Source organism: Egretta garzetta, unplaced genomic scaffold, assembly GCF_000687185.1.
Source record: "Egretta garzetta isolate BGI_Z169 unplaced genomic scaffold, ASM68718v1 scaffold217, whole genome shotgun sequence".
NCBI lineage: Eukaryota > Metazoa > Chordata > Aves > Pelecaniformes > Ardeidae > Egretta > Egretta garzetta.
This window is the reverse complement of record NW_009260395.1, coordinates 1,662,450-1,686,052: the sequence shown is the minus strand read 5'-3', so window position 1 is coordinate 1,686,052 and position 23,603 is coordinate 1,662,450. Positions and strand designations below refer to the sequence as shown.

Here is a 23,603-nt window from a genome sequence, read left to right as displayed (position 1 = left end):
TGAAGAACTTCCTTTTAATATAAACTGCATAGATTTTTTCCTTTGGATATTTGGATCACCTCATCCTCCTTTTCTGCTAGGTTTTCCCCTAGGTTTAACAACTGCCCACCATGTCTTTATGTACGATTGACCATGACAAAGTCAGCTGTTAACTGCTCTTCAGATGATCCACGTACTCTGCTAACGAGTAATTTTCAAGGCCTCCCAGGTATTCTTGCAGGTTTTACCAAATACTTTCATAGGGAAGTGGCACGCTTCTGCCGGCACTCATCCCAGTGTAGCTGAACCGAGAGCATCTCGCTTACGCTCACCTTCGTACCTGCAGTGCTGCAGGACCTCCCTTCGGGTCTTCTGTTGACCAGGATGCCTGGGCTTTTGTGGAGGTCACATCAGCTCCCTACCACGAGCTGCATTTCCTTTTTCCTGGGTAAGGCCCTCACATTCGACTCGGTAAAACATGCTGTTCGAAGGAGCCCATTTTGCTGAGCGAACCTGTTTTGTTCCACTGCCTCTTTATTGCCTCTCTTGAATTTCGCGGTTTCCATCTGCAAAAGTAACCAACTATGATTTCAGTAAAACAGTTGAGGGAAAAACCCCTTTTCAGAGACTTTAATTTCTCTTCTGTGTACATGTCAGAAATAGGGCAACCGGGACTTTTGTTCTTCTCTAACAATTTGCATAAATCAGGACCTTGTTACCTTTTCTCCCTTCCCATCCCTGCATTTCTTCACGCATTCAGCCATGCATGGAATACCTCTTGCAAGTTACACATGAGAAAACAAAGTGCGTAAAGCAAGTGTCATCATCTAGATTTCTTAAAGTACCCCATTTTGACTGTGTCTGTATTTTAGTCTCTCTTCGGGACTGGAAAATTATTTTGTACTTAAAATGCTGTCCCAGACAGGTTTTCAGGGTAACACCAAAGTACTAGCGATGACGCTTCAACAAGGACACTTTTTATCATTTCTTTGGATTGAGAAAAACAGAAAAACATGAGTGGAAACACTATGGTAACCATCCTCCAGTTAAAAAAACCCTAAGAAATCAGAAAAAAGCTGTTACAATTAAATACTTAGAGTCCTTGGCCCCATTATGCAATGAATGTTGTAAAAGATAAACCAAAATCCTGCTGCCTCCAGTGAATAATTTGTACTTGCATGAAGTATTCAGTCTCCCTTTTCTTCCCCTTCCCTTTCAGTGGGGTTAGCTTTTTTCCGGACAGCTTTGGTATCAGGTCACTATTCCCTTCCCAAATGCTTCCTGCATCGAAACTGCCACCAACTAAAACTAACACAGCCTTTGGGTAGATCCGGAGCTCCTCATGTCTCTAGAGCGGCAAGGACATAACCAGCTGGGAACAAAGACCCGCTTAGTTATTTCTGGAAGGTGAGGACAAAGAGATGAAATGCAGTAGTATTTGATTTGTGATTTCTCAGTATTTACTCATTTTCATGATAACTGAAAACTTCGTTTTCTCTGGTAGGAAATCTTTATAGCCACCTAAAATGCTGGTTTATAAAATGGGTAGAGAGAGACACAAAGGTGTAATACCAACAGAAAACTATTTTCTCTGCGAACCTACCTCATGGCATGCTCTGGATTCAAAGGCTTTTTCATGCAAAAACTACTAGGTGATAGCCATAGGGAGAGGATGCTTGGCTTACGTTGGCAGCTTTTAAGCAAGTTGAAAAAGGTGGTTGTGACCAGCGGAGATATTTATCACAGAAGCATGGAATGTTTTGGGTTGGAAGAGACCTTTAGGGGCCATCTAGTCCAACCCCCCTGCAGTAAGCAGGGACATCTTTAACTCGATCAGGTTGCTCAGAGCCCCGTCCAACCTGACCTTGAATGTTTCCAGGGATGGGGCAGGCACAACTTCCCTGGGCAACCCATTCCAGTGTTTCACCACCCTCATAGAGAAGAATTTCTTCCTTATATCTAATCTAAATCTACCCTCTTTCAGGTTAAAACAATTACCCCTTGTCCTATCACTACATGCCCTTGTAAAAAGTTCCTCACCAGCTTTCTTGTAGGCCCCCTTTAAGTACTGGAAGGCTGCTAGGTCTCCCTGGAGCCTTCTCTTCTCTAAGCTGAACAACCCCAACTCTTGGCCCATCTTCATAGACCAGGCGCTCCAGCCCTCCGATCATCTTTGTGGCCCTCCTCTGGACACACTCTGACAGGTCTGTGTCCTAATGCTGGGGGCCCCAGAGCTGAATGCAGTACTCCAGGTGGGATCTCAGGAGAAGGGAGTAGAGGGGCAGAATCACCTCCCTTGACCTGCTGGCCACGCTGCTTTTTGTGTAGCCCAGGATACAGTTGGCTGTGTGGGCTGCAAGTGCATGTTGCTGACTCATGCCCAGCTTTTCCTCCACCAGTACCTCCAAGTCTTTCTCCACAGGGCTGCTCTTAATCCGTTCTCTGTCCAGCCTGTATTTGTGCTTGGGATTGCCTTGACCCATGTGCAGGATCTTGCACTTGGTTGAACTTAATGAGATTTGCATGGGCCCACCTCTTAACTCTGTCAAGGATGGCATCTGCCCTCTGGATGGCATCCTTTCCCTGCAGTGTGTCCACCACACCACACAGCTCGGTGTCATCAGCAAATGTGCTGAGGGTGCACTCAAGCCTACTGTGCATGTCGCCAACAAAGATGTTAAACAGGACCAGTCCCAATGCTGAGCCCTGAGGAATGCCATTCGTCACTGGTCTCCACTTGTACATCGAACCATTAACTGTAACTCCTTGAGTGCAACCATCCAGCCAATTCCTTATCCACCGAGTGGTCCGTCCATCAAATCCATGTCTTCCCAATTTAGAGATATGTCATGCAGGACAGTGTCAAAAGCTTTGTACAAGTCCAGGTAGATGACATCAGTTTTCTTCCCTTATCCACCAACACTGTAGCCCCATCATAGAAGGTCACCAACTTTGTCAGGCACAATTTGACCATGTTGGCTGTCACCAGTCACCTCCTTATTTTCCATGTGCCTTAGCGTAGTTTCCAGGAGGATCTGCTCCATGATCTTGCTGGGCACAGAGGTGAAACTGACTGGCCTGTGGTTTCCTGGGTCTTCCTTTTTCCCCTTTTTAAAAATGGGGGCTGTGTTTCCCCTTCTTACTTCTCAAGTATGATGGATAGTGGCTTAGCAACTTCATCCGCCTGTTCCTTCAAGACCCATGGATGCATCTCATCAGGTCCCATGGACTTGTGCACCTTCAGGTTCCTTAGATGGTCTCAAACCTGATCTTCTCCTACAGTGGGCGGTTCTTCATTCTCCCAGTCCCTGTCTTTGCCTTCTGTGACTTGGGCTGTGTGGCTTGAGCACATACCAGTGAAGACTGAAGCAAAAAAGTCATTTCGTACCTCAGCCTTCTCCATATGCCAGGTAACCAGGTCTCCCGTTTCCTTCCGGAGAGGGCCCACATTTTACCTAGTCTTCCTTTTATCACCGACATACCTATAGAAGCTTTTCTTGTTGCCCTTGATGTCTCTGGCCAGATGTAATTCCATCAGGGCTTTAGCTTTCCTAACCTGATTCCTGGCTGCTCAGACAACTTCTCTGTATTCCTCCCAGGCTACCTGTCCTTGCTTCCACCCTCTGTAGGCTTCCTTTTTGTGTCTGAGTTTGTCCTAGAGCTCCTTGTTCATCCATGCAGGCTTCCTGGTGGTTTTGCCTAACTTCCTCTTTGTTGGGATGCAGCTTTCTTGGGGCCCTTCTTTCCTCTAGGGCTTTATCCCATGGTACTCTACCAAGCAGATCCCTGAAGAGGCCAAAGTCTGCTCTCCTGAAGGCCAGGGTAGTGAGCTTGCTATGTGCCCTCCTAGGTGCCCTAAGATCTTGAACTCCACCATTTCATGGTCACTGCAGCCAGGGCTGCCCTTGAGCTTCACATTCCCCACCAGCCCTTCCTTGTTGGTGAGAGCAAGGTCCAGCATTGCAACTCTCCTCGTTGCCTTCTCTATTGCTTGGAGAACAAAGTTACCAATGCATTACAGGAACTTCACAGATTGCTTAGGCCCTGCTGTGTTGTCACTCCAACAGATACCGGGTGGTTGAAGTTCCCCATGATGACCAGGGCTTGTGAACATGACGCTGCTCCTATCTGTCTATAGAGGGCCTCATCCACTCAGTCATTCTGGTTGGGTGGCCTGTGGCAGACCCCCACTATAATGTCACTTGTCCCTGTCCTCCCTTTAATCCTGACCCATAAGCTTACTTAATCAAATGTGAGCTTCTCATGATAGATCTGCTAGCTACTGGAGACAATATTCTGCATTCCTTAGTTGGTGGGAGTGCTGCTTGCCACACTGGCATTCCAAGAAGGAATGAATGCTTGCTTCATTTTAATTCTTCAGTATGTTGTCAGTTGAAGGTATTCTGACTTGCTTCTTGGCATCTTTAGCTGGCGTGGACTTTGAATAGTAAGAAAACTGAGGCATGATTACAAATAATCCATGTTTTATATTCTTACATTGGAACACAAAGCAGAAGAGGGGGTGTGTTCAGCGATGAGAGATCCTTCTGCTCACAGACACTGACCACATGCTTATTGATTGAGGGATCGACTCTGACAGCAGTATCTGGAAGAATGAGAGTTACTCAGGGTAACTATTCTCCCTGTGAAGAGGCATGACATGTCAGCAAATACACGTCTGAATTCATAAGGATTCTGCCTAATTTAATCTGGAGACTGGACCCAGTGCTCTAAGGAAGACATGATTGATTGTCAAACGACTGTTGCACTTACGACATAGGTGTATTTACTTGTGGATACAAAGTGTGTTAAAAACTGGATTGTACAGAATTAACTGTAACATCACAATGATTTAGTGCTGTTGGGACGCATCCAAATTTTAGTAACATCTTGATTTTATCTGTATTTTTTCATTTTCATTTCTTTCTGTATACTACTTTGTGGTGACATTCATTACATTTGTTTGGTTTGCAATGCTTGGACTGTAACATTTTGTGAATAATCTGTCCCCCTCTTTTTTGAAGAATGACGTTGACAATGACCACTAGTGAGAGAAGTAAGGGAGTATAACAGATTGATGTGTATGCATACTTGTGTTGTCCACAAAATGTTGAATGCCCAGTTAAAAAGTCACAGTGCACTAATGATGAAATGCTAGTGATCTTTAAGCACAAGTCAGACAGAGGTCCAGGAAACAGCTCTACTATCATTCTCTTATCCCTGCTTTTCAGTAGCTGGGACTTTAAATTTGCGAGACAGTCAGCCTCAGCCCAAAGGTGAACAATTTGTATCTGACTCCTGCATGCTGCTACTGCCTTTCCACAAGCTGGCAAGTATTCTCTTCTCCTGTTATTTTGACTGTTTCCTGTCTTTCTTACTCTAGAGCAAACAGTTGCTCCCCAAAGTGCTAACTTGAAAACTTAGTATTAAACCTAATCTTTCTTCAAAATCTTGTTAGCCTTTCCTTCTGTCTTGTCACCATTATTTAACTTTTTATCTCCATCTACAGGTTTTCCATTTATTAGGTATGTGATGATCAAGAAAATTTGGTAGGGTGATCTTCTGTCACTTGAAATTAATTTCACCAACTTGGTATAATAAAAAAATTTCTAGTGCAAAGTTAAATTAAATTACATGGACTTAATCCAGTACAGTTTGTTCTCACCTTTATTTCATATATGTGATTCTGATAGCTTAAAGTGCTTTTATCTGTTTTTATTTTCCTCTTTTCAGGAAGAACACAGTTTAAAGTGGTAATTAAAGCACTTTCTCCAAAAGAAGTCACCAGAATTTACACCCCTCACCCTTTGGATAGAAATGATGGCACCTTTCTTATGCGGTATCGGATGTACGGGAGTGTCAGAAAAGGGTTAAAAATTGAGATACTTTATGGTGATCAGCATGTAGCTCAATCTCCTTATATTTTGAAAGGTAAGGGAATTTCTTTGATTCAATGTAATGTATGATGGTAGCTACAGAAATGCTATGGACTAATTTACTGCTAGAGGAAGAGGTGGGAAATTCAAGGCTTGTTTGCCCTTGTTCATGCAGTCTCCTCACCAACGTTCTCCTTATACAGAGAAGTGAGCAGTGACAATCTCTATACATTGCCAAGTGACAGGACCTAGATGCATAAGCATGTAGATTATGGCCTCTGACGTCAAGATGACGGACATCTCCCCTTCCCTCTTGCATAAGCAAATGGATCTCTTCAGATTTGGTAGGGAATAAGAGAGCAATGCTTGTATTTTTACAGTTTTCAAACAGGTATTCACTTAAATATTGTGTTATTTTTATCTAAAGTAGAAAACACTACCGGCAAAAGCAAGGAGTTTGTGTTGTTCCCAACACTTTCTAATTCAAATTCAAATATCTGTAATTTCTAAAAGTGTGATCCTTCATAACAACTAAGACAATATTTCTTTAACCAGACAATATTTAACTTTCTTTCCATTATCCCAGTTTAATTCAGTGCAGGTCTATATTACGGAAAAACTATTTAAAAGCAGGGAAAACAAGGATAATTATTCTCTCATTCCAGATTTTCTTCAACTTCCTTCTCTTGCTCGCAAATGGGCAGGTGTTTAGCAAAGAAAAAGATAATATAAAGGTACTTCTCTGTAGAGTCTTGTTCCAGTTCACTACTTCTTCTAAACAGAATTTGGTGATGTTTTTTCTTTAATAAAATATCCTAAATACAAACTTAGAAATGTCTTCAAACTGAAATGAAACTATCCTGAGCCCTCAAGGTAGTTCGTACGCCGCCTTTTTGCTGGTGCACATTTGCCAGCAGTCATGAAACTATGACACAGGACAGAACCTGTTTTGATTAGAAGTCCATGAAATAAGAGCTTTTTTTTTCAAGCTCTACGAGGCTCTTGCTTGTACCTAAGCTCTCTGCTTCAAAAGGGCAGAAAGAATAGTTGAGTATACGTAAAAAAAAAATTATGCCTTATGCCAGAGATAAAGGCTACTGTATGAAAGTTCTGAATTAGGCTAAAATTTAAACCGTAATACCTGGGCTTTGGTAGTTATGGTCAGTTAGAACAATTCTGAATACGCTATGTGGTTGGCAGGTAGCACAATAATGGGGCTTCATTTTGCAGATGAATTTTATCCTGATAACAAAAAAATCCAGTATTTTCATTTCTGAAAAGAGAAGGATGTTGCTGTTTTCTCAGTTACACTGCTAAACCCCAGAAATGTTATAGGGAGGATGATTTCCCAGGAAACCTTTAGAAAACTTGGAATAAAAAATGTCAAGCCACTGTAATGTCTACATATATATGCCCATGTGTTTGGGGAATGACGATTGATGTAGAATCACAAATATAGACTCTTAGTGCTTTGTTTTCTGCAGGACCAGTTTATCACGAATATTGTGACTGTCCTGAAGAAGACCCTGAGATCTGGCAGAACGTTATGTCTTGTCCATCCCAAGAACCGCAGATTACAAAGGACTTCATTTCTTTTCCCACCATTGACCTTCAGCGAATGCTTAAGGAAATCCCAACAAAGTTCAGTCAAACAAGAGGTGCTATTGTTCATTACACTATTCTCAATAATCACATCTACCGTCGCTCCTTAGGGAAGTATACAGACTTCAAAATGTTCTCCGATGAAATGTTCCTGTCACTGGCAAGAAAGGTATCAGTTTTGATCATTTAAGACTATTAAGTCATGTTCTAATATGACAATACTGCATCTGTTGTTGTATCTTCAGATCTATAAATCCTGAAGTAAGACTTGACTTTCATTTTTTCATCAAGATGACAGTGTATCTTAGGGATAATGTATGGGGGCTGCGTTTGACAGTAATGAAATCGCTAAGAAAGCTGCAGAGGCTAAGGCCTGACTCTGCAAGCCTTTTCCTGGCCTCTATGAGTGTTCCTTTCATACTTGTTTGTGGGGCAGAAATCTGAAACTCATACCTTAAGCTCAGCTAAATCTATTAACTATCTGGTAGGTATTGATTCTGCATGACATGAGAGAACTGAGGAACATACGTAAGAGTGACAAACAGCTTCTATCTTTGTCTTATTATCCTTTCTCGGGTATACATTTAGGTTCGTCTTCCTGATGTGGAGTTTTATCTTAATGTTGGAGATTGGCCAGTTGAGTATCGGAAAGCTAATGATACCCCTGGTCCTATACCTGTCATTTCGTGGTGTGGCTCTGTGGATTCAAGAGATATAGTCCTTCCAACGTATGATGTAACCCACTCAACTCTTGAAACCCTACGTGGAGTCACAAACGATCTCCTTTCTATTCAAGGAAATACAGGTAAATTAGACATCATGGATTCAAGAAAAGAATTTGTAAGTCACATCAAAGAGGCAAGTTGAATTCAAATAATGTGTTAAAGTCTTCAGTTCACAAGTGCCTTAGGAGTAATACTAAGGTAGGTTAGTCTTTACATACTGTAAACACCGTCAACACTGCTACTAAACAGGTATTTAATATGGACTTAGGGCCAAAATTTAAGAAGCCCAGTTTACAGTGATGGTGAATTTTAACTTAAAGGTATCCAGAAGATAGCTACTGTGACCTGTCAAAAGAAAAGTAAATATAATTAAAAGGCCTTTCTTCTCAGTGAAGGACTTGAATATGTTCCTTCTAATCAAATAATCTAATCCTTTTCCTGACAGTGATGTTGCCCAATGTTCTGTTTACATAAAAATGAATTTGAATCCTGAAAGAAGTAAATTAGTACTATGCTACAGCCTCTTTCAATTAAGAAAATATTGTCTGTATAAAAAAATACCGCAGAGTGAGATCTTCTGAATTGTTTTTTCAGCTTTGAAGGGTCAGTTTTACTGACAGGTGTCTTCCCCCCCCCAAAATTCATGAACACTTAGGGATCAGACAAATGGCATGAACGATACCTAAGAAGTAAAACTTGACTGAGGAGGTATTTCTTTTTATTTGGTTAGTTCACAGTTTCCCTTTTATTAGTTTTAAAATTAAATATTTTAATTAAATTATCAGCTTGAAGCACTCTGTGTTTACTGATTGAGTACAGCTGCTTTTCCAGTTAGGAGATGATAAAAGCCTACTCCATTTTAGTAGGTCCTTTAAGGAAATTTCCAGCAGAAGGATGAGGAAGGACATGTTTGAAGTTTTTAAAAGCACACAGTAAGCAGAGATGAAGTCTTTCAGGCTCTTGCTAAGTATCTTGAGGACACAGTATAGCCATTTTTTTTTTCCTTTTTAAGTCATCGTTAAGTGATTCCTCAAAGACCTAACTAAATTGCTGGGTAACAGAAGTGGATTTTACTAAAGAAATTTTGGTTATTGTGGCAGGCATTATGAATGGTGAATTACTTTAATTATTAGTATTTTACTTAGATAATTTGATTATAATCCCTTACGTAGCTTTCAAGACATTTCAAGTTATTTAAATAAAATTGTTGAGTAGAAGAACAATTCTCTGATTTTCCTTTTACAAGTGGCTTAGTTTCTCATCCCAAAATTCAAGCCAGAACTAGGAGTTTAAACCCTGTGATTAATAAGTGATTATGGGATTACAAGAAATCATGCCTGTTTTACCATGTCTCCGAGTGTAATGCCACTGTCATAGCAAGTTCCTTATTTGCACTAAACATATCATGAACATTTCATTACTGTTTGCTTTTACCTTATCACTCAATGCTCATAGGCCCTTTCTGGGAAAACAAAACTGAGCGAGCTTTATTTAGAGGTCGAGACAGCCGAGAAGAACGTCTCCATCTTGTCAAGTTATCCAAGGAAAATCCAGAACTGCTAGATGCTGGAATAACAGGATATTTCTTCTTCAGAGAAAAAGAAAAAGAGCTGGGAAAGGTTCAGCTGATGGGCTTCTTTGACTTCTTTAAGGTAGCAAGCAAATTACAATCTTGGATTAATTTTGCAGTCAAGTTCTTACCAACTGAAAAGACAAGGCTTACTTTTGCTAATTCCATTCAGTAAACAAAATAATTATGCTACACTGGGAACACTGGTTCATGCAGGGCAGATAGACCACCTGTAATCCAAGTCATGCATGATGCTTCTAAAGAACGCCACTATACTTTTTTCATGGACTCCCTCAGAGAGAGTTCTTGGTGATTTTTTTTTTTTTTTAAAGATTGAGAAATTTCTCACCATCAGGGTTTCTTTTATGTGGGGTAAATATGAAAACAATGGACACAACTTGTGTCCATTGCAAGTACAAGTACATTATGGATGTCAAAAAGAGACCTTGTAATACCAAGTTGAAAAATAGATGGGTGTTTTTGCTGCACTTTAACACACAAATTCCACTGCAACACAGGTATAAAAAGTAAAGGGGACAGAGTTCTGTGAAAAGCAATTATAATACACGGTAACTGATGTTCTGTTCCTGAAATTAATATACAAGAAATGCTGTAACAGCCAAGAGCATCTGCCAGAGCAGTACATTCATGATTAATTTTAGTATAATGTTTTAGATTATTTTATATAAGTTTCAGATTATTCTACAGAATAATATAATTTTAAGTCAGAGTAAGCTTACTCTTTTTGAATTTAAGTATAGATTAGTTTTATTTTCTTCCCAGCTCTAGCCCTTGCTCTATCCCAGGGCACTTTAATAGAATACCCATCAGGCGGTTCATGTGATACAAAGGTTCTTGACTGTCAGTCTTGGGTTGAAAACAAATCCTTTTTCAATTATGTTATTCAGAACACCATGAAACTACACCTGCTTAACACTAAAATGGGTTTGAAGATAAGAATTAATAAACACAACTACGTCTTGCCTGTGAAAATCATCTTTTATACAGTCAGTGTTTCTATTCTGACTCAACACGTTTCACCTTTCTTCCCTCTACCTTCATACTGTAGTACAAATACCAAGTGAATGTAGATGGGACCGTAGCAGCTTACAGGTTTCCATACCTCTTGCTGGGTGACAGCCTAGTATTGAAGCAAGATTCCCAGTACTATGAACACTTTTATATCGGATTAAAACCTTGGAAACATTATGTTCCAGTTAAGAGAAACTTGGAGGACTTGCTAGAGAAAATAAAATGGGCTAAGGTAAGTTCCGTTACTAATTCACGTTCAAAGTGATAAACAAACATGTAAACAATTTATCTTAATACTCTCTTCTTTCTGTATTGCCACATACATATTTTGCATGAACTCTATTGAGATTCTTGGATAAAGAAAGTATGTTTTGTTGTTAGTGTAAGATGGGAAGGCCTTAATTCAAGTAACCATCTCTATTCAGGCAAATACTTAAGAATTCATTTTAGGTATGTGCAGAAGTGTTTCATGAGTCAGAGCCTTAGTATACTGACTAATGCAGGTAATTTTCAAAGAAACGCCCAGAATCCTAGATATTACTTAATTCTATTGCTTTTTTTAGGTCCTGATTAGAACAGAAGTCATTGCATGTTCTGTTTGAATGTACAAAAAATGGCAGCTCTGCAACAAGCTCAGAATGAAAGGTTGGGATTCTGTAACCAAACTGATAAAATTGCGTGATTGAAAACACCAGTTATGCTTTAAGTTTAGCTATTAGGTTGAAAAACATGGGAGAAATTTCTGTTCTGAGAGTACGGTAGTTCTTCATAAAGGATCAGATGAAAATACTAAAAGCTTTGAAATATAGACCTAAAAATTGAGAGTAAGTACATGAATTCAAGCAGAGTTATTTTTAAAAGGAAGACACTGAATTGCATAGGAGAGGACAACAGCTGTGGCTTTGTCTTCTGTAAAACTGAGTATGTCTGGGAGATGTCAGACCTGATTTTGAAGAGGCTTGTGGCTTGGACGAAACAGTAGAGCAGTAATCAACTGAGTCTTCAGAATTGTACAATTATCCATGAAATTACTGATAGCCCTAAGGTACCAGTTGTGACCATAAAAGCAATCCAGTATTTTTAAAAAATCTGCAGTTTAAAGCGTGCTTTTGCAGTTGACCAGTAATTGCACATAAAGTTGCAGATTTTAATAGCCCCTTTAATAAAACTTCTAATGCCAGCCAGGCCTTGAGTAACTCACTGATTGCTTATTCATTTGTTTCGTCTCAATTTTCCAGGAAAATGATGAAGAAGCAAGAAAAATTGCTAAAGAAGGACAATTAATGGCAAGAGAATTACTTCAGCCTCACAGGTTTTACTGCTACTATTATAAAGTGCTCCAGGTTAGTACAATAGATCACTTTATTACTTTCCCCCAAGTGCTACTGCTACCGATGCTATAAATTTCATATTCGGTCCTTACTTATGTCAATAGCAGACACGATTCGTATTATTCACAGGAAATCAGTGTGAAGAGCTTTGCTAAAGCTTGCTTCATCTTTAAAGAGCTAACCTGACATAATAGTTGTTTTACAGAAATCAGAGATTATTTCTTTCCCCCACCATCCCCACAGTCAGACCTGTTTTCAGTGTCACTTGGTATGTGGTTTCTAATAGACATAGGAGATAATCTGTACAGAACTTTCTTCCTTTTTGCATTCATACTATGAATGCTACAAAACAATGAATACATGGAAAAAAAATCCACAAGTATGGCTAGTAGAGTGGCAAGGGATGAAGCAGGCCAAATAGTCATTGCTTCCCTAGGAGATGCTGATCTGTAGTGAAAGAAGTTTCTGTTCTCTGAAAGTACTAATTTCTTTTTCCTGTTTTGCTGTGCAGAGTTAGATCTCAGCTTCAGCAGCCACAGGTTGACACAAAGTTTGGAACTGTTCCGTGTACAAAAATGACAGCATTATCTGCGTAATATAGTTAGAGGCACAAATAATGGCAATATTCAAATTACCATTAATAATAGGACAGGGGAAAACATTAAAGGAGGTTTTCAGAGGCAATGTAGCCTATTAGTAGGTGTGTTATAAAGACACATTGTAAACAGGTTGTAAACAATGACATAAGGAGCCTGGATAAAGGCAAGCTTGTGAGTGGAAGGGAGGAGGAAAATTCTGTTTCATGAATTATACGTTGGTGCTTATAGCATTCTTAAATGTTGTTTACATATTTCAGAAATATGCCCAATGCCAAGCCAGCAAACCTGAAATACGGGATGGAATGGAACTTGTACCTCAGCCTGATGACAGAGACTCAGTATGCAGTTGCCACAGGATAAAGCCTTTAAGGGAAGATCTATAACTGTACCGGATGGAGAAAATCACCCACTTCCAATGCAAGAATTTAAATAGGAATTAAGCTGTGAAATCTAAGACACTTATGCACTAGCAAACATTCTTAGTTATGTATTCTTCCTGTATTTACATATCCTTTTTCACACTGACTCTGATCTACAACATTGGTTCCCACAATTTGGTCTTCATGACCACCACTAGACAGATACTGAGCCTGTAATGGGCAACGTCTAGGGGATTTGTTTGATGTACTGCATCATCAGGAAGAAGAGTGCCGTGCTGCTCGTGTTCCAGCTGGGACCTAGATACCAAAGTTTTAAGAGGAACCAGTCATCCACAAAAGATCTTCCATGAGTCAGTGCAAGTTATTCTAAAGGAGCATTTGCAACATACTAAACCAGTGTTATGATTTCTTCATAAAGTTTACCTCAGTGTTAGATTGTTTCTTGTATACAAAACAATTTTCTAACTAGACAAAGAAAATGAATATTTGAGATTTACAGATATCAAATCAGGTGTTGCTTTGAGATTATTTTGTGGTCTATCACAGACAACAGAACAGAGTACATAATATAATATTTATCAATTCCAGAGGAAAATGGAGAGGAGGGGGAGAGATCAGCATATTTTTATAAGCACCAAGGCTGTGAATCACCAAAATTAAATGCTGTTTTAAAGCAGAATGTGCAGCTATCACAATCACAGTGCTTTGAGTGCCAAGACATCACTCTGAAGAGCTGTTCCCTGCCAATGACCATGTCTGTGAATATCAGCACAGATCCACCAAAGGACTTACTTAAGAACTTCAGGTGAGGCCAGGTGAAATACTGGTGTCTTAGTTCAACAATACAGTCTACAGTATTCTAGGCTACTTTGTATTCACGCATCTGAAATTTGTTAGTAGAGTTTTAGACTGCCTAAGTTTAACCTCACTGCAGACCTAAGGATGCCACCATCTTTTTCACTTAGGTTCATGAACTGTGCCTAAGTCCCCAAAGGAATCCTATACATTTTCTGAATTTAGATCATACCTAACCTTATACTGAGATCAGACAGCAGAACAGACTTCATTGTTTTGGTTCAAACATATAACAGAAAAACCTATGCTGCATTTTCTATGTAATAGTCCAGGGGTTAGAGACCATACTAAGCACTTGGGAAGCCAATTGTCCTCCTTGGTTTGATTCAAAGCCATTTTTCCAGAGTGTCTTGGCTCCAGACTGGAGGGGAGGTCTTCAAGTCTTCCACTGAAGTTGTGCAGCTATGGAGCTAACAATACAAAATTCACAGGGCCAGAAGGAGCTGGTCTTACCATTGCAATAAGGCGTGCCTTTGGGTGGGACGGAGGAAAAATTCTAGTCCTGGATGTCCTAGTCCAATACCTCTGTTGATTTTTACCCAAGTTTGTCTACTTGAAAAGGCATAAACAGTCCTGGAAGGAGACACCAATGCCAATACCATTAAGTATCCATTTCTGTCCTGTGCATTTTTGTCTTGGCTAATGTAGCCTGCCTGAGCAGATTCCTACTCAGTTACACTCAGAAATGTCTTTGATGGATACCACATTCTCCCTATGCAAAAGGAATGGAAACGTCTTAAGATTGTGGGCTCATCTGATTTCTTAGGTGCCCGAAGATTAGTGCTTTACACCTCACGCAGGCTTCGTTCTTGGTTCTACACTGCAAGTTACTCTCATAAAACACATAAAATTTCTGCACTAGAACAGGAAGAAAGACTAGATTTTTCAGTATGCTAAATATGGAAAGAACTTCAGGTTTCTAAAGAGGTTAATGCAACTGTCCATCAGTTGTTTATTACATTATGCCAGTTAAGAAAAAAACCTGGAACATGTTGCTCTACCCATCATCCTCTTTGTTCTGGTTCTAACACTAATATATATAGTGGTTGTATTTTTATTTGGCACGACAATCAGTCCTAGAACTTCAGACTATATGTTCAGCTCATCTGACATGAAATTTTCTACATCAGAATTCAAGAACCATTGCTGAAGCAGACACTTGAAACTGAGTATATGTTCCTCTTTCCTTCTCTGTGTACAGTTATTTTTACTGCGTGATATGGTCTTATTTTGTGATATTATCCATTATACCATGTGCATTTTTTATTCACCAGCATTTATGGAAGTGGTGGGCTCAGCAAAGGGAATGAAGACACAATGTTGAAGCAACAAAGTTTTCCACCTCTCACACACATACTTCAAACCAAAAGTCCAAAAATTATCTGTTTGTATTTTAAAAAAATGTGAGGGAACAGGGGGAGTCATGACGCATACTTTAGCGTTCTTTGGAAGTATCTATGTAGGAAAACTTGCCTGGCTTGAAACAGAAGTCTTCCAAACTGGAAGAAGAATCAGATAAAATTTAAATGGTCATGAATATAAATAAATGTGAGTATTCAATCCTTCCTTTCCCCCCATAAAAAGGGAAAAAACCTATTCTAAATTCTTCTCTGCCAAAAAACCCTCCTTGCTTTTGTAATAAGCATCCCTTCAAAGCAAAGACTAGTTTGTCACAGAATGCCTTCCAGATGCTTTTATAGTCTAGGGGCAAGAAATATCCTGAAAAATATGAATACATTCGTCTTCCTGCCAAAATTAAAAAACAGTAGAGACAAGGTAGAACTTTCATTAAAAGTGCTTAGTCATTTGAGAAAATCTGGTTCAATTTATAACTACAGATGTTCCAAAGATAAAAGGAGGTAAGGCAAAGCCTCTCTTCTTTCCATTGGTGGTACTATATGCAATTTAAATTGTAATGAAGAACAATCGTAACAATTGCCCCTCCAGGCCAGAAAAGATGTCAGATGTATTTTATTTTGATGACAGGATGATACTCATTGGCCTGGTGTGTTAGGAATTGCTAAGTATTCAGTAAGACCTGTTTGTACAAGTAAAGTGTAATACATACATTACACTGTATTTTTAAGCGACATACATACGCTAGAGTTTCTAGTATTCTATAGTAGTTCTTGAACAGCAACTGAGTAAATCTCTTGCACACCTAACAGTTGGTGGTAATTTTAAAAAAAGTTACCATACCACAGTACTGAATTTTGCTCCAGTAATTTCAGCTTCTAATGCACAACATAGGATTTAATAGAGAGAGTAAAATCTGTCCTGTTTTCATCAATGGCAGTAATTTTTAACACACTGTAGAAGTTGTCACTGATGACAGAAACAGGTTTATTTGTTTGAAATAGTATGTCCTAAAGTCCAGGGCCAGTATTTTCAAACAAAGGAATCTACATAGAAGTGGTCTGACTTCCAAAAATGTTGGTCATGCAGAGCCTTTACTTAAGGTTCCTTATTGTCAGATCTCTTTAACCTTAACAGTAGTTTCATACAGTGAACACTCCAGAAAATTAGTCCATGTTATGTCATATATATGTCCTAATATATTTAGGCACCCACATTTGGAAATACCCAACCTCAATTTCATCTTGAAATGAGAACTAGTAAATCATGATCTGTTGAACATAAAGGAGATATAAATTCAGTACATTTTTAGGCTATATTTTTTGAGATTTACCTCAAGATAACTAATACACTAGTTTCATGGCAGTATTGTGACAGGTCTGCCTTGTAGATTCATAATTAAAAAAAACCTATAATCAAAGCTTGCCTGATGGAATGTTAAGATTCAAGCATCCGTCCTGGGAAGCATACGCCCGACTTTTATTACATTAGAAAGTAAATTATTTTGTTAGGGAGGAGAGCTGACAGGGAAAATATACATCACCTGTTTGAGCATGTTTGAGAAGCTTGCAAAGAAATTATAATAAGGAAAAGAAGTATTACATAAACCTAGGATATTATCAGCTTCTTTACTGTTTCAGTTTTTCAAAAGTGTTCTCTGTGGGGCAGTGATGCAGTGCAAGATTTTATAAAAATATATTATTGTTTAAGTTCCCAGGATTTAACCACTAGAATCTTCTTGTCTGTGAATACTTTTATAGCATTCTAATGAGGCTATGTGAGTACTAATGCTTGGCTTTCATTCTGAGTTGTTAATAATATAAGAAAATCTACACTACAGAGTGTTATGGCACTAATTTTGTATTTTGCTGTAAGAACAAAAGAAAAAAGATTATTTTGCCTGTCTGTTTGAAGCCATTTGAGACATCTGTAGCACATACCTTAAGTCCCATCACGTGAGTAGGTGATAAGCAAGAGGGCTATTAGCAAGAGTGTGGCCAGCAGGTCAGGGGAGATGTTTCTTCTTGGCAGTTGTGAGACTGCAACTGGAGTACTGTATTCAGCTTTGGACTCCCCATACAAGAAATACATTGACATAGCAGAGCAGATCCAGCCGAGGACCACAAAGGCGATAAAGGGGTTGGGGCACATGAAGTATGAGGAGAAGCTGAGTGAGCAGGGTTAAGTCAGCCTTAAAAAGAAAAGGCAAGGGAAAGATTATCTTGCTGAACTCTAAAGGGAGGGTGTAGAAAAGATGAAGCCAGACTTCTCAGAAGTACACAGCAGAAGCCCTACAAACAACAGACACAAGCTGAAACATGGGAAATTCCCATTAGATAAAGGGAAAAAAAAAATCTTCATGCTGATATCCCCAAGGAGATGAAGCTTGGCCTACATCACCTCCTGATTTTCATTATTCTATGAACTACATTTTGGTCATACAACAAGCATTTATCTAGTCACATAGCAGGAGGATAACAACATCCAGTTCTTGAGCGTCTCCAAGAGGCAATGTAGCCTTTCTGTGATGACACTTTTGACACTATTCATGTTTATGTCTCCCTTGATAATATTGACTAAGTTTTGCAGATATTTTAATGTTGGCTTACAAGATTATAAAATTATATATTAATATTATGTATTATTACTATATATTATCACAATATACCATAGTCATGCAGTACACAGAGGATTCAGCAGAAACAGGATACACTGATTTGGCATCACATGCTTGGACTGATTGAAAGTGCAAAACCTGCTCTTTCAAGAAGCTGAATATACACTTTACATCTATGAGGCAATTACAAAAGATTTTGAGTACAGTTATGAACCATTGAAGTAATTAATTTGAAGCAGTCAATGGGAATATTAATGCATTTTGTAAGTTATACATATACTTAAATGCCAGCATACTCTGTAGGCCACTGGTGAGTGAGCATGACATCATCCCATCCCACTCCCAACACTAAAAAAATCAGTCAGGATCCATCTGTATCAGATACTTGCAATGTAGCATAGAGATACTCAAGACAGCTCAGCAGAATACCAGAAGGCATTATTCTGGGTGGAACCTGTCTGAAAGCTGATTAATTCATGCTATACTTGTGAGACCATAATTTTCACTATAGCTTATGTGCCTCAGAGAGGTCGTTCAGCATTAGTAGATGTTGTTGCTTACCTTTGGGTCAACAGTAACCACACTTCCAGCTACTTTTTTTCTCCAAAATGTCCAGCCAAGCTGTTATACCACTCCAACTGTAGAGACATACCACCTTATGACTGACAGCCAGGATAAACCAAAATGGTTACTACCAAGTTAGCATCCTGCAAGTCCAACACCTGATTTCATCTTGCATGTTACTCTCACCAAATTTTTCACGGTTGCAACAGAGATTTGAGTATTTTATTAATTTTAACATGGAAATCTGCTGACAAAGTGAAAATGGTTTAAAGCAAAAATTGGTTTTTTTTCCAAGTGATGATGTTTTTGCTCCTATGTTCAAAACCATCAGCTGTTACCTCAGGAAGAAGGTAATTCTGTCAGTACAGTTAATTTCATTTAATGAATTTAAAAAAAATACAAACAATAATATCCCAAACCAAACCAAAAAACACTTTGCTGGTAAAAGTTATTACTCTTTTAAAGAAAGATGGCTGTTACAGATACTTTGGCCTATTCTTTGTAGTGAAGGTCAAGCATGAAGTGAACTTTATAAGCAAAAAAGTTTAAAGGGATACGTAAGCAATAGTCTATTCTGTATTACTGTACACTAATAGTGAACCCCAAGATTAGATAATTCACAACAGTGAAATTAAGAGTCAAGGTTACACAATAAGATTTTATCTGCTAAAATATAAGATACAGAAGAACCACGAAAACATCATATCTCTGACATAACCACTTAAGCAAAATCCTATGCAAGATTCAACTCATCTGGCAGGTGTCCTTAAGATGGTTTACTTATGCTGTGTGGTAAGGCGAGTTATTTAAAAAATGTCAGGAATCTATGTTGCTGACAGAAGCTGCATCTCTGCCAATAAATTCTGCTTTCTTGTGCCCTACGAACAAAGCTACTTCAACGTGGACTAATTCTGAACATTTCTTATGAAATAGTTTCTAAATTCTGATTACCTCTGGAAAAGAAATTTTCCTGTGATAAAATGCTGCATCAAATAAAAATTATTCCCAAGGATCCAGAAAAGCTGCCACTTTTCCTGACTATAATACATATAGTGAATCTTTCACTGGAATTAAGAGCATGGCTGTTGCTATTTACTCTTTTGCAAGATAATATATTTCACTCACGACAGTTCCATTCCAATCACAGAAACACACACTAGCAATTGGATATTTTATTTCAAAATGAACAGACACAGGAAAATTGGCTTTTCCCTGTACAACTTGAACCAATCAACTCAAAACAGGCAATCTGTGCACTGGAAGATGCCAATTTTGAATGAGGTCTCCTCTAGGGACAGTTACTATCATATGCCTGTTCATGAACCAAATTAATTGAAATCCTGGGGAAGTCCTTCATGAACACACAGCTCTAAGTACCATTAGCAAACAAATTCAAGCATTTACTTGAATCTGATGTTTGAACTACCCTCATAAGCAGTAGATGTTTTCTCCATTCCAGTCACAAGACAGTATTACTCCAAAGCCAAACAATTCTTCTGCTCGTAAGTTATCACCCTCAACCTTCTCAAGCAACTATGGTCCACTATCAAATGTGTTTGCTATATTAATTTAATATTAAGTTACACCCTGCTTTGATGACATGCACTGATGTGTAATAGTTGTCAAACCAGATCTGTTAAGTAGGTTACTAGGTGCAGTTGTCATCAGTTCCTTGATGGATTATCTTGTTAAGGAAGCCATTATAAAATCACTACTGATAGGTGATATAAATGATATTCACATAGAAAGGCCAAATTCTGGCCCCATTAGAGTAAATGGTGTAAGATTTTTTCTGAGTACATTCATATTTGTAATAAAAAAATAAGGTCTAGAAGGTTACCTGATCCAATGAAAAAATTAAGTGAGGGAAAAGCATCTACTGTTCATAGGCAAATGAAAAATTAGCTTGAATATCTTTGGGTTTGAGACACAGGACATCTTGTAAGACTAGCTAAGCAGTTTCCTATTTCTAGGGTCTTAATACCTTGACAAGTTGTTCCCTAAATAAATTCCCTTGAATCACTCCATCATTTGTCAAGACTAGCCAAAAACCTAAGTCAAGTAAGAAATTATATGCAAAACTGGGACAGTTATGGAGAAGAGACTTCAATTACTTGCCAGTGATTTCTTATTGTTATACCATCAAGTACAATTCTAACAATCTATGCCCAAATATGAAGAGCCTAATGAATGTGCCTGATAATCTACAAAATTTTCAGGGCAACAGGAGCAACATCAACTCTCACTGAACTCATAAAATTCGCCCTTGAAAATCAGATCATACCAGATTGTAGTCTCCTACATGTTTCTGGGAACAAAATGGTCTGTTCCTAAGGAATTCTCAGTTCTATGGAAAAAGAGAAAATATGTCATGATACCAGTCACTTGAGTAATGCAATTGAATAAGTGAATAAATTCAGACATTTTCTGGGCCTTTTTGCTTAAAATGGTTTAGCTTTTACAGCAAAACTATTAATTAACCATTTTATTAGTTTTGGACTTTCTGAAGTGCATCACTATGCTACATTGTCCCAAGTTAATAAATGGTTAGTTTATAATCCCATAACTCAGTGATTTAATGGGAAATAAGTATTTTCTGATTAAATAAATATATTCCGATAGTATCCAAAGACTTGAAGTGGGTTGCCTGAAAAAGAAGACAGGAAGAACTAAGCTAAGGCTCTCTTTCACACAACAAATACTGCATATTGGATAGAATCAAAACCCATAAAGTTTCTCCCCTTTCCCTTCTTGAAAAATCATCAATTCATGATGAATCAATTGTTCATTGATTGCTGAGACAGTCTTTCCTTTAGGAAAGAAAACAAGCAAAGAAAACAAATCCCAAGTGGCAAAATTAGCACTCCAGCTTCACAGGAACACTTGCTCCTGGCATGGAGCTGGCAGACACCCCCTCAGTTAGCGTCTCAAGAAAGCCATGACACGCTCCTGGCATTTCCCTATTACCAAGCAGAATTCACTCACAGTAGAGAAACTAGCCCCTCTATTTTCAGTTAGGTTAGCACTTCTTACAGGGTCCTCTACATTCTTCCAATTAACAATGTCATGTATTTATCTTTATAGCTACCTATTTGTATAATAATGTACATAAATTTGTATTCTTCCTATATTGTCAAACTAATACTTGTTTGGATTTAGCTTTGCATTTTAATTTAACATGAAATAACATGTAATTACTTTCTGTAATAAATTTTAATTTAGAGTACTGATGAAGATGAAGGCCTCTGGCAAGATCTGGCTCTTAAAACTGGCCTGAGCACCTTTCAAAAGCTGTCTTGTGAGTTGGCATAGTTGGGCCTACTTTCAAGTAGAATTCACATTACACAGCTTTTTGATCACTGTTTCAAAGTTTTTGTCTTTGAAACTGAGTTGCAATGGTATCAGTAAATCTAGGGTGGGTTTCTTCTTTTGTTTTATGTCCTCTTCTTCATTCAAGGATTTTGAATCTTGTTACATACAAGGCAAATTTTGGTGAAACGGTATCTCCTGGCTTAATCAATACAGGCATTCTTTCCTTCTCTTTTATATACCTAGCTGATCTAACAGCATTAACTGTATTTAAAAGGTTTATTTTAAAATATTTTAGCTAGGTTTTGCACTTGATAAAATAATACAGGATAATATGCTTCATGATAAGAAAGATTAATAAATAAAAATGAAATAAAGTCTCTTCTTTCTCAGATTAATTTAAAAATTCGCACTACCTGGGACTGGATCTACAGCATAAATATGAAGTCATCTATCGGGTCTTCACATTATTGACAAAGAAAGTCAAAATAGTACACATGCTGCTACAATAGCTAACTGATCACAGGAAAATTTAGGCTATCCAGAAATAAAAGGATTATTAGGTTACCTAATAATCTCTGATTTAAGAAACAGAGATTCCGCTTACTTACCAAAGCGATGGACATTACACAAAAATGCAAAGGGACACACGTACCCATTTAAAAAGGGATCAATCGAGAGATTCGATTGCACATCTTCAACTGTCATTGCAACCAGTGACAAAACTTACCTTGTTGACAGCGGGTATGTCTTTCTTCTTACATTGTTCTTTAAGAAATTAGATATTCTGGCAGGGAGGATACCAATGTTTTCCATCCTGAATGTTCATGATTCAATGATAATTTAAATGCTAAAACTATTCAGTAATAGAATATCAAACTAAAAAAAATAAACACCGACACCTTTTTGCTGCTTTTGTTGACAGAAGTCAACAATCAAAAGTCCTAAATACTGTCATCTCATTTCGGTGCACGCTTTAAAAACTAGCGAGGGAGGGGGAGTTGTCTGCTTCGCCCACCGTAGTACCCAGTAGTGTTCAGCAGTACCCCGATTTCTTCCTAGTCTGTCTTTTCAAGGGCTATAAACACACAACAGCTGCACTGCACAGTGATTTGTTTTCTGGAATCGTTGTCTTTACGCCCTCGTAGCTCTCTTCGGCGAAGACATATCTCAAGTCTCTCTCGAGCTTCCTCCCGTCGAGGAGCCTACCCTGGCCTTGCCCTCAGGCTGCTGCAGCTTGGCGGGGCCGAGCCCTCTCCCACAACTCCGGCAACCCCGGTCAGGGAGCGCGCTGCTACGGGCCGCCGCCCCCTCGGCAGAGAACCCTCTCCTCCCTCACCGCTCTTACCGGTGCTCCCTTACCGCCCGCTCGACCTTGAATTGGGAGCAGACTAACAAAGCTCTTACCTCCTCTGCTGGGAACAGCTGTTCATAGGATCATAGAATCACTGGTTGGAAAAGACCTTTAAGATCAGCGAGTCCAACCTTTAACCTAACCCTGACATCCCACCCCTAAACCCTGTCCCTAAGCACCTCATCTTCTTTTAAATACCTCCAGGGATGGGGACTCTACCACCTCCCTGGGCAGCCCATTCCAGAGCCTGACAACCCTTTTGGTGAAGAAGTTTTTCCTAATATCTAATCTAAACCTACCCTGGCGCAGCTTCAAACCATTCCCCCTCGTCCTATCGCCTGTTACGAGGGAGAAGAGGCCGACCCCCGCCTCGCTCCCCCCTCCTGTCAGGCAGTTGTAGAGGGCGATCAGGTCTCCCCTCAGCCTCCTCTTCTCCAGGCTAAACAACCCCAGT

The 23,603-nt window shown here is 39.0% G+C and overlaps 1 protein-coding gene across 1 annotated transcript; it reads left to right on the top strand.

Annotated features, from left to right (window-relative positions):
• Nucleotides 1-5,715: 5,715 nt before the first annotated feature.
• Nucleotides 5,716-16,099, top strand: POGLUT3 (protein O-glucosyltransferase 3). The gene is made up of 7 exons (XM_035898519.1): nt 5,716-5,910; nt 7,340-7,626; nt 8,046-8,262; nt 9,638-9,834; nt 10,822-11,016; nt 12,023-12,127; nt 12,972-16,099. Exons 1-7 carry the CDS (start codon nt 5,814-5,816, stop codon nt 13,095-13,097), a joined length of 1,224 nt encoding a protein of 407 aa, XP_035754412.1. The 5' UTR covers nt 5,716-5,813; the 3' UTR covers nt 13,098-16,099.
• The last annotated feature ends 7,504 nt before the right edge of the window (nt 16,100-23,603 follow it).

Excerpts from the sequence above, each read along its gene's own strand:
- POGLUT3 (XM_035898519.1), top strand. The coding sequence starts at position 5,814 with ATGCGGTATCGGATGTACGGGAGTGTCAGAAAAGGGTTAAAAATTGAG. Across the intron at positions 9,835-10,821 it reads GCTTCTTTGACTTCTTTAAG|TACAAATACCAAGTGAATGT; the intron begins GTAGCAAGCAAA and ends TTCATACTGTAG. Across the intron at positions 11,017-12,022 it reads AGAAAATAAAATGGGCTAAG|GAAAATGATGAAGAAGCAAG; the intron begins GTAAGTTCCGTT and ends TCAATTTTCCAG.